General features: G+C 28.1%; 1 protein-coding gene across 1 annotated transcript in view; it reads left to right on the top strand.

Moving 5' to 3' along the window:
• The window catches only part of CapaR (Capability receptor), a gene marked incomplete at its 3' end in the record, with an annotated part of 100,655 nt that overhangs the window by 19,610 nt on the left and 68,380 nt on the right, over positions 1 to 12,665 (top strand). The window contains exon 2 of the mRNA XM_088238925.1: positions 5,537 to 5,736. Coding sequence (XP_088095051.1) covers positions 5,537 to 5,736 — 200 coding nt within the window. The remainder of the gene's footprint in view (positions 1 to 5,536; positions 5,737 to 12,665) is intronic.

Below are 12,665 nucleotides of genomic sequence, written 5' to 3'. Positions count from 1 at the left end.
GAAAGTTTATATAAATTATTTAAAGTTCATACAGTAGATACTTATTATAAAATAAATTCCATTATACATTTTTTTAATCAAGAAAAAATAAAAGAATTTGAGATGAATAAGTCACTCAGATACTAAAATATTGTTAAAATCCCTAAATTCCACTCAAGTCATTGTCATAATAGCTTTGTCTTCAAAGGTGTCAAAAATTACAATAATTGCCCCAATGAACTAAAAACTATTTAAACTCATATCTATAAATAAATTCAAAATCAAAAGATTTATTTTTGAACAAGTGTAAAAACTGCATTAAATTTAAATTAGTATAAATGTATTATTATTTTCTATTTTTCTTTGTATGTCATGTTTTTTTTTCTCGTGTACTCGTATATTTAAAATTATATAAACTCTTATAAATAAATAAATGTAACAGTGTAAGTCACTCTCCAAGCACAAGAGTAAGTCCCTTTTATTGGAAAGTAACGGTTATAACATTTACTAGATGTATAAAAGTAGATTTGTATAGATTTTTTTAAAAAACATGTGACATTTGTGAAATCTATCAATAATAGGTATATATGAAAATCTGATTTCATTTTGTTTATGAGACATGCCAAAAACAGAATAAATATTTCGGCCCCATTTTCTGACCAGACATATTTTCTATTATTCACCAGTACAACAGTGAGATAATTAATTAGACGAATTAAGGAATAACGCCGTAATGGTTTCTGTTAATGACTTATAATGGGATAAGTTTTACTTAATGTTTTATTATTCCACAAGAACAGATACTTTATTATTTGTAATTGTTTCGAAATTGCGATATTGTCAAAAATAAAGTTATCATTTAAAAGCGGCCAGTCGTTAAGAAATAGCAGAGGAGTCGTTTGAAATTATCAAAAGTTTTGATTCAAGGAACGTGATTGAAAATAATTGATTAACAAATATAAAAGTTTATTAATCCATTGAATGTAGTTATTCAAAAAGCAGCCAGCCATAAAAAAGTAATCCTGAGATAATAGTACTCTTGTGAAATGAGTGAATAATCAAATCAACACAAAAGTTTGAATGTTTTTACTTTGACAAATGATGAATAATGCGTACATACTATTTTTTTATAACACAAAAAGAGTTTGATTTTGTGTTCGACTAGTTTTAATGATTTTTGAACACTGTCTGACAACACAAACTAAGATGCGCATTTTGTAGAAAACAGTCAGTCCTAGTAAAACTCTGATGAATCGTGTCATTATTTATTTATTTAAAACTTCAAGTACAAAGAATAAGTACTTTGGCGGACTTACCGCTAAAAGCAATATCTTTCAACCAACCAAATAACAGACTGGTGAAAAGAAGAGATTGGTCAAAATTTTGTACTAAAAAACCAAATGATACATACATAATACATATGTTAAAATAAAATATAAAAAAACCTAAATATTTAAAAATAACAAAAAATGATTTTTAATTGGGAGATAAGGCTTGCACATTTACACATTAATAAAAAATATTGGGGAAAAACCTTCCATTATTTAAAAACATTTGTAAGGGTATGACTTTAAAATTAATCTAATAATTATAAAAACATTGATTTCGTTAATACAGGTTTATTTTGAAAATTATTGTTGAAATTCTACATTGGTGTTTTACACAGGTTTCATTCATGTTTTATGTAAAAAATAAATCATAAAAATCACAAAAAATAAAGTAGAATTACAATCCAATAAACTTGTTTTATTTTGGATACATTACCAAATTAAATATGGTATAAAAGTTATATTGAAAAAATTATCTACTTTTTCCACTGTTCAATTATTTAAAAAAATTTAGGTTTTAGATATAAAATTGCCATGTAAAAACAATTGTTCCCTTCAAATACATAAAGACAAAATAAATTGTAGTATTTCTAGGTCACAAAACGTGAGTACGCGACCTAGATCATGTGGTAATATCTTAATTCCCAAATGTAAAACAACTACAGCACAACATCATTATACTTACAGAGGAATATTTTTCTTTAATGAAATGAACAAAGATACTTAAAAGTACAGTCAGGAATACAATATATTTAAGAAAGAAGTGAAAAGCTACATTTAAAATCCTTCTTTATGTAACACTGATTTCAAACTTGGTTTGTAAATTTTTTTGCAATTTATATATTCTCAAAATATTATTAATTAAAATAAAATAAACTATTGTAAGACGTCACTCCCCATTATGTACACAAGAATTGTTTATTTCTTTTACGTAATAAGAAACGTTAATGTTAATATATGTATTTAATTAATGTAAATAATCTTGTTTAGTTGTAACATTGAACTTTCGTTTGTTATCTGAATAAAATAACAAAAATAAAAAATAGTGTACATACTGTTTGTTTACCCAATAAAATAAACTAATAAATAAATTTTCCATTTTTTTAAAATGATAATTTTATTTTTGTGTATGTAAATTAATTTTAGTCTATTTTATGACATCTTATATGTTTTTATTTTCTCTTTTCTTTTCTTAAAAAAAATAAAAAATTAGTTTCGTATGTTTAACTCAATTTTATTTCTTTAACTCAATCTTTATTCTTATCTTTCACTAAACTTAATCTTTATTATTACTTAAATGGATTTTACACACTTATTTTATATAATTTATAAAAGATGGTGGAGTTCTATAATTGAGAATATTTGTAAAGAACGTTAGTAATGCTTACTTTAAAAATGTATGTATTCTTGTTGAACTTCAAAATAAATATAAAAAAATGAAAAATAAAAAGGGAAACTGACTGGAAGATCCACGGTCTTTAAAATGGTTTTCTATTTTTTTTTATTTATTTTTTTACTCAGAAAACATTCAGTCATACAAAATAAGTATTAAAAACAACAATTTTTTAACACAAAAAGACCAGTTAAGTTTTCATAAATTAGAAAGATATAAACATTAAATGCGACAAAAAAAAAAAAAAAAGAATTTTAAGTGAGAAAAGAATAATTGTTGACATTTGCATTTTCCATGGAGGTAATAAATAAAAATAAATAAAAATACCGAATGTACACTCCAAACCATCCACGCACACACATGAACGCACATATAAAACATACACAAACATATACATGACATGCGGCACATATACATAGCATAAACCACTCAAGATGCACATTCAGCAACTATCCCAAATAATCGACCCCATGAAGAAGGAGAGTCCACGAGGAGTACGATTCCTAAAGTAGTGGAGTACTACATATAGTGAAACTGTCGGGTTCCTGGCTATATAATTACTGCTCAGATAATCCGGGGCTAATGAACTCATCTTACACTACGCGGTGAATGAACCGGGCGTAAGACACCCACCATAAAAAAGGTTTTATTATTTATCCTTTTATACTTTTTATTTCTTACGTGGATAAACTGCAACATACATGTTATTATTTAATATCTCCAAAAAATACGGTTGTTTTATTTTAATTATACATTTATTGCCACTTGACATGAAAACATGTCATAGTTAAAATAAAATTAAGTTTCTATTACGTAAGTGGTTAGTAGATAAAACGTTCCTATATTGATTTATTATTTATGTAATACATTTTTTTTTATTTTTATTTGTAATTATTGTTATTATTTTTTTATTTCTTAAAAAAAAAATTATTTTTTTTTTAATTTTTTTATATATATATATATATTTTATTTTTTTATCCCTCATTGAATACATTTTTGTTATTTTCTTGGGTTAACCTTTTCTTTTCTTTTATTACTTTCTTACTTTCTAATTTCATTTACATTTTTTAGATCTTAATTTTAATATGTACTTTTAATTTTCTTATTATTTTTTTTTTCTGTAGATATGAATTGAAATTCTCGATTTACTTTACTTTGCTTAATTTATTTTTTATCTTGTTTTGATTAAATTTATGAGCCCACACTATTTATATATGTGTTTATTATTTTTTTTTCTTATACTTAAAATATATTTCAGTAAATTACTATTCTTTAATTTTAATTGTATTATTTTACTCTATTTTCTTACTTAAAAAAAAATAAAATCTTAAAACTATTTTAATGTTTATTATTTTATACGTATACAGTATTATGTCTGTTCTCTTCTTATTTGATTAATTACTAAAACTAATGTCTGAGCACCCGATGACAAACTAATATTGAATAGTTTATCGGGACAAAATATATCTTAATACTAATCTTAATATTGTAATAATATGTATATTTTATTGAATAAAGACTCTATAAAACAAAAAAAAATCAATAAATTGTGAAGATATGTGTAAAAAAACAATAAAAACATTATTTGAGAAACAAAAAGAAAACAATTATTTAAGTATGTCCAAATGTTTGTAGACAGGCTGGATTTCCTCCCCAGGCAGTTATTTAGATCTAAATTTGTTGCAATAGAGGGAAAACATTTTCGAGAAGGGAAAATGAAAGTCTAGGCATTTCCAGGGCTTATGACCTGCCATTGTATGGTTTAAGTGGCCACTTTACACACTATGTAACATTTACCATTCTGCGTATGTTTAAACGTCAACATTTCCTCAATTCTTCGATCTGTTGAGTTTTGTGAAAACTAACCAATATCATAAACCCTGTAAATGCCTAGACTTTCAGATTCCCTTCTCAAAAACGTTTTTACTCTGTTGCAACAAATTTAGACCTGAATAATAAAAACATTCAAAATAAACTGAGATTTAAATAAAAACATTATTTTTCAGAATGAATATACAGTAAGTAGATACAATTATAAATAAACAAAAAAAATTGGCATATCATAGATTTTTTTTATTACTAAGGGATATTTTTATGTATTGTATGAGCCCGAAAATGTTATAAAAACAATGAACCTGAGTGTGAGGCACCTTTGAACCCACCTATCTCAGCCCACGCGCAAAGCACTACTAAAACAAAGCAAGTTATCGATACTTCAGTATTTTTTCCAGTTACTAAGTGGGAAGAGATACGACGGTGTCGATTATATAAGTAGTGATTGATTTAAAATATGTCTCATATCCAGGTACATTGACGCCGGGTAATTTATTTATTCATATTTTAATAATAAAAATAATGTGACCTCACTGGGGTTACCCGTGTCGAGGACACTTAACAATATAAATTTTTTAAAACATTTTTACATTTTAAAATAAACAAAGAAGACTAACTTAATAAACAGAGATAATTAACAAAATGTTCAGACAGTTTTAAACATATACTACATATTTATATTTATAATTAATTTATGTACATTTATATTATTTGTATTACAAAACGTACAATGAAAGAATAAAAACCTAACATAAGCCATACACTTGTGGAGCAGTTGATTCAATATTGGTTTAAACGAATGAGACAATTCATTTTACTTCTACTTAACTCCACTATTTACTTTTTTATAGCCTTTTTGAACATTTTCTCGTGTCTAATTGTTTTTATAGAGAGTGAAAGTAGGTTATAGATTTCTAATGGAATAATACGCAAAATCCCTTTGTCCAGTATGAGTAGTTTTTGAATAAGTAAGAGTAGTTAATGTGTTAATTTTTGTTTCCAGATCATCCTACGTATCTGTCTTGACTATAGTGGCCTTCTCCATGGAGAGATACCTGGCAATATGTCATCCTCTTCACCTGTACACCATGTCAGGACTGCAGAGACCTGTGAGGATTATTGCAGCGCTGTGGATAGTGTCCCTGGTTTGTGCTATGCCGTTCTTTTTGCACACCACCATCAACTACTTGGACTATCCCCCAAGTAAGTTCTATACCCTTTCTTGTAGTTTAATTAATAAAATCGGCATATATTTCACAAAATTTTATAAAACTATATAACACGTCTGGTTATATTTCAAATATATTAATTGCTTTAGTTCATACATTACACACAGTACAAGCACTAGACAATTTAATAAAATCAATATCGTTGGTTACACTCACTGGTTAAAAAGTACTGATTTTACAAATTGAGAGGCGTTTGAGTTATTGTTTAAGACGGTTTTTTTTTAATGTAAAAATAAATATTAGCGTTTTTATAATTTACCCCAATATTTAAATTTTTTTGCCATTTCCAACGAGTTGTAAAAAACTCACTATTAGAAAATTAGAAAATGGAAATAAAATTGGGGCAGTGGGGTTTGAACTTTGGACCTTTGGCCCGTGATCCGCAACACTAGTCACGGGACCACAACCCGATTTTATGGTTGAACCGGGTTGATTTATGATTCCGGATGGCCAAATCACGTGGTGTTTCGGGACAGCCAAACTTTCTCTTCCTAGTAATATGTAATAATTCCGTATTCAGAAGTTAGTGAAAAGGCCTAATAGCCAGCATTTGAACTTCGCTCAGGATCATTTACTATGATCTGTATTAATCAAATTAAATGTCTACGCACTCAGAGTATAAACACAAGTTGGTACATGATTACAACACCAGGTTTACTAGTATGGAAGGGCTAGATGTTCCTAGATATTGCAATAAATATGGCAAAAGGACACTGCAATACAGTTTACCTAAAATATTTAACATGTTACCAAACAATATTAAAAATACTGATAATATTGATGTTTTTTGTTGATATTTCTTGATAAAACTCCATGGTCAATGATTATAATAAAATTATAAATAAACTTATCAATGAAACTTCTTGATTTAGTTTTACTTTTTATTATTTTGACCAACGAGCGCTTTCGCCTAAGTAGGCATCTTGCCTCCTATAGATTAAAAAATGACAAATCTAGTTTTGCAACACACTTAAACTCGCTTAACCATACTTTTGACAGCGAAAACAATATAAAAATACTACATTTTGAAAACAAAAGGTAAAAAAAATACTGAGTTAAATACAGGAGTGAGACGTTTGCTCAAATTATGGTTATCAGAAAAAAGTTTTTTGTATTAGTGATAGTTTTTAATTTTTAATAATGTAATATGTAATGTTTTTCAAGTAAAATTATTGTTAATGTAGGTTAAGTGTAAATAATTTGTGCAATTTATAAGAACCTGCTGACGAGTTGTATGTATGCAACTCAGCAGGACTTTAATTTAATTTAAGACTATTTTGTAAATATTTTTTTGAAAAAAATAAATAAATAACCAAAGAACCCGGTTGTGCCTAATGAAGCAAGCGACTGAGTTGGCAAGAGTTGACAGTATAATATGACTGTACAGGATGAGAGCCAAAGCGTAGTCTAGTAGTAAAGAGTTCCATATAAGGAAAGCAAGCTGGTTCGCTAAAAGAGTCCTGAGTAGGTGTCTTTACCAAAAAGTACCAAGAAGATAGGAAAGCAGAAAGGTTGAAAGACGACTTGGATTACTCTGACTTCTGGAGCTAGAATCTGCCTTATAAAGGCTAAAATTAAGGGGGGGGGTGACAAATTTAGGGGTCTTGCGGGGTATGAGGTAAGCGTGGCTGGCTGAGGGATGTATGTCGAAAGGGCATCGCGTTAGAATTCGAGAGCCTGCAAACCCACTGAACATGTTAAAGGAGTCGATAATATGAAACTATATTGTACTAGTAGGATAGAAAAATGCGAAAAAATGTATAAGGATAAAACCGCGAACTATAAATGTAGTAATCATTCTTAAACTTATAATATAAGAAATTAAACACTGATTTGAGTCAATTGAACACTTTCTTTTATTTTTACAAATATAAAAACAAAAATTTCGTGACAATTGTTTCGCCTTGTTAGGGCATTTTCAAACGAATGTGAAGATTAAATTTATAAAGACATTTTAAATTTATCTCCTGCTTGACTTTTAACTTTTAATTTGATTCTTGATTTTGTCTTTCAATTTTAACTTTTTAATTTTAATTCTTAATTTTAACTTTCAATTTAAACTTTTAACTTAATTTTAATTTAAACTTTTCATTTTAATTTTAACTTTTACTTTTAATTTTAATAATTTGATTTCAACTCTTAATTTATACTTACCTACATCTACTACCTGCATCGAATAATTTTATTGTTACTTGTGATTTTTTTTTACAATTAAATTGAAATGTTCATGGAAGCAGAGGGAGAGGGAGGAAAGTAGAGTAGCTTTACAATGTCTTCTCCTTTAAATGAACTTTTTATGGAATATTTTTATTTTTACTTTTTTAGAATTAAATTATTTTTCCCCTCTCCTCCTGCATTCATTAGTGTGAAATCTGTAATTGGTCTTACTTTTTAAAATTGTTCTTTTGTACCTTGTTGTTTATATAAAGACTGTATGATTTCATTGATAAATAAATAAATAAATAAATTACATGGATTGAATGTCTATATATAATTATATTTTAACATGTAAGACATAATTTAAATTATACATTGGTGGATTTATTACAATCCATCTAATCTTCACATTCGTTTTAAAATGCCCTAACAAGGCGAATTAATTTTTATTTTACTTATTCACATTTTTTTCTTACAAACTATAATTGATAATAAAAATAATGTGACCTCACTGGGATTACCCGTGCCGAGGACACTTAACAATATACTTTTTTGAAATGTTTTTACATTAGAGAATAGATAAAGAAGACTAACTTAATAAACAGAGATAATTAACAAAATATTCACAGTTTTAAAAACTATGTATATATCTAAATCTATATTATTTATATTACAAAACGCACAATGAAAATAACAAAAACCTAACATAAGCTATACACTTGTGGAGCGGTTGATTCAATATTGGTTTGAGCGAATGAGACAATCCATTTTACTTCTACCTAACTCCACTATCCATATTTTTATATAGATAGTGGAAGTAGGTTATAGATTTTAATTAAATAATACTCAAAATCCTTTTATCCGAAAGTGGTATTAGTTTGTATTTGTTTAAGTTGTCTTAGTGTTAAGGAACTAGTGATTATATTATTTGTTTGTGATGTATTTTAGGGGTTATGTCTTTCATTTAAGTAAGAGTAGTTTTTGAATCTATAAGTGAGTATTGTTTTAGCGTATAATTGTTTTGGTGTCATAAGTCAATTATCAATAGTCACGAAATTTTTGTTTTTTTATTAGTAAAAATAAAAAAACAAAGTTTTTAGTAGACTCAAATCACTGTTTGATTTCTTTTATTATGAGTTTAAATATAGTTCCAGAGAATAACCACCAAATCAATCAATAATTCTTTTTTTATAAATAAATGACGAATTTAACTGAAATCATGCTCTTTGCCGTTGTGTGGTAGTTGTCAGTTGTGCTGTATTTTACATTAAATAAAATGCATTAAGGGATAAATAGTCTATTCAAAATTTGAATTGACTGTAATTATTTAAAAAAATATATTGAGTAAAAAAATACTCGGACAGTTTAAAATTCCTCGTACGAGTAACAAAAAAACAATAATTAATGAGAAAGACTTTATTTCTCATGCTGAAATTTCGTTGATATTCAGGAAACACCTCGTAATTAGTGAGCACGAAACTAAGTCTCTAAATTATTGTGAAGTAATTTTATACATAAAACGTGTAGTGTAAAAAAACGCGTGAAAGGCATAATTGGGCGCAATTTATTCCAGTGGTACAAATTATGTTTTGTGCTTTCTCTCTGTAAGGCATACTAATTTATAAATGATGAAAGGGAAGGCATCGAAAGGATGTGAAGAAATAGAAAAATAAGGGTATTAAATAATTTATTTAGAAAAATATGTTTGTTACCTTGTTTAAAATGATGATATAACCTTTTTTCTGTCTGTTTTCAAAATTGAAGGAATTTAGATTTTTTTAAATTGATTTTTAAACATAATTGTTACAATGTATGTTTAAATTTTGGTTTGTCGTTGTACAAAGAGATATGTGTTATTTTATCATTTTAATATTGATTTAACTCAATAACGTTTATGTCAATGCAAAATAAATATAAATATTAGGGAGTGGGTTCAAAATAATTTTTAAATTAAATTTTGGTTTAAATTTTGGTTTGTCGTTGTACAAAGAGATATGTGTTATTTTATCATTTTAATATTGATTTAACTCAATAACGTTTATGTCAATGCAAAATAAATATAAATATTAGGGAGTGGGTTCAAAATAATTTTATGAATGAAATAATTGCGAAAATGGATGGGTTTGCTTTCCGTTTTTTTTAAGAGCTTAGGGGATTTTTTTCGTCGTGCAGGTAGCTGATCTTACCCAACACCCCTCTTTTTTTGCATCTGGAATAATTATAATGAGACCATGAGCCTGGTGATGTCAAAACATCTTAGGAAAAGCAAGCTAGTCGTCAAAGACACCAAAATAGCAGGTGGTGCAAATTATATATCTCGGTTTTGAGATATCTGGCCACGGTGATCTCTATAATAATGTCAGGGAGCAAACGTTCATATTGATGAAATCTGCGACAGATTAAGGTACTGGTTCAAGGTGATTTATGAAATCAAAAGCATACTTCCTTTCAAAACGTTAAGATACATATGTACCTCGCTCATTGAATCCATTATATTTTACAGAGTGCGTGTCTGGGCCTGGGGTCTCACCTTCCAGTCTCATCTGGGTAAAATTTATGATATTCAGGTGAGACTGTTAAATGGGATTGTACCGGATAGCATTATCCGTGAGGCATGGGCAAAGGTGTATATATATTTTTTTTTTAATTCTGCAATGTCCTGCCGGTAAAACAACTTTGTGACTATAAACTGATTGTAGATCACTTTGTTGATCCGGAATATAAAAAAAGAGTTTCCCACACTCACAACACTAGATCAAAAATTAAGGGCTCCCTGATCGTTCCCCGAATTATGAATTACTTCGTAGACTGAACATTAAAATAAAGTTATTTCAAGGTTGTTCAATGATCTCCCACAAACCATCATCAACATAAAGGTTCTTCAAATGGAAAAAAACTACAGGCCAGGAGGCCCAATTACAATGGTGAATTACATCACAGAACACCCAGGTTTGAGAAAAATCACATTTTTTTATTTATTTTTTATTTTTTATTTATTTATTAATAAAACATATAAGACATGAATATCATGATATTATATTCCCAGGAGTTGTACGAGAAAACTCATTTGGGACGGTACATAAAAAAAATAGTACATTTCTTGTAACAATACATAGTATACATTTAAACAATAAAAATTTTAACAAATTTTAACAATCTATGAACTTAATATTAAAAAAGGAAAGAAAACATTTAAACAATCTGTGAACTTAATATTAAAGAAGAAAATAAAAACATTCAAACAATCTGTGAACTTAATATTAAAAAAGAAAGGAAAAACATTTAAACATTCTGTGAAATTAATATTAAAAAAGAAAATAAAAACATTTAAACATTCTGTGAACTTAATATTAAAAAAAGAAAAGAAAAACATTTAAACCTAAAACACAATATATAGACTATTCACAGAAACTGAGCTAAAAACTATCACTTTCAAAAAGATTCAAGAAATAGGTCTAATTTAATTGTTTTCTCACCGGGAATTGAACCCGAAACCTTTCGTGCTTGAGTCAAGCGTATTGACCACTTCACCACGGAGGCTGCCACGTTTTTATGTATTATATTTTGTCAACGAAAAAAATAGTTGCAGCAAAAAACGAATTTCATTCAGTTTTGTAAAACGTTGGAAACATTTGAAAAAAGGAAAGGAACACGGAAATAAACCTACCTTTGACGCTATAATGATGTTCCTCTATTTTGGGCACTGGATAATGAAAGTTCACCATGAATTATGATATCAAACTATTTTATATAATAGTTTTCACAACGATGCGCGAATATTCCAAGAATTTTTTCACAATGTTATGTGTAACTTCAAAATTTTGTTTGTAATGTTCCAAATCCAAATGTTTTTTTTTTGTATTTCTTATATCTTGATGTAAGGTAGGTACTATTAAGATGGGTCAAGAAAAGGATGGGAAAGAATGGTAATTGGCCAGGATAAATTTATCGAAAAATGCGGCTTTATACAAAACATGTTTTGTTTCACACATTTGTAACAATTATATTTCAATTTGAAATTCAAATTCAACAAAACAGCTCTTCCATTTCACTTTACTGGAGAGATATTTAAAACAAAAAGACTTTCTGTTTGGCTTATTCGAAACCCGCATTTACCATTTTGATCTGAAGTTTATTGCGCTAAAAACAGAGTAACTAGCAATATCATATCCGAGTTTATCTAAATGGAAAGCCACCGGAACAATCGTTCCCAGCATAAAGCGGAAGCATAAATGAGCACCAAGCACAAACGACACAAATGTTATACCGAATATACTGTATGCCGCATTTGTGCAACCAGGGTGTGCATTTCGTTTCACGTAGGTACGAAGGTTGCTACTTAAGTTTTGAGAAATGGCAACACCAGTGCGAATATGTCAAATCTGACATCGTCATCGTAAAGTTTGTCATTTCAATGGTAAACGTTCTGATAACGTTTTGTCTCACAAGTCATATTTGTGTTGTTTACAGATCCTTGAAAAATTAATTTTGCTAAAAAATGTAACAAATTGTGAACATTTTCGTGCGATGATTTTCAATGACTTTTGATGTGGATTAAACCAACAACAGTGTGCCGATCAACTCTTTGCGACTTTTCGTGATAAAGCACTGTCTTAAGTCACCGTGTTTCGCTGGGTTTTTTAATTCAATCGTGGTCGAACTTCGTTACAGGACGAATTTCGTGAAGGTCGTCCAAAATCGGCTATTGTGGCAGAAAAAATCGATGCTTTATGTGAACTGATGTTG

The sequence above is a fragment of the Micrasema longulum genome, unplaced genomic scaffold, assembly GCF_059751315.1.
Source record: "Micrasema longulum isolate JH-2025_06_02 unplaced genomic scaffold, ASM5975131v1 h1tg002008l, whole genome shotgun sequence".
In the NCBI taxonomy this organism is placed as follows: Eukaryota; Metazoa; Arthropoda; class Insecta; order Trichoptera; family Brachycentridae; genus Micrasema; species Micrasema longulum.
This window is presented reverse-complemented; position numbering and strand designations above follow the sequence as displayed.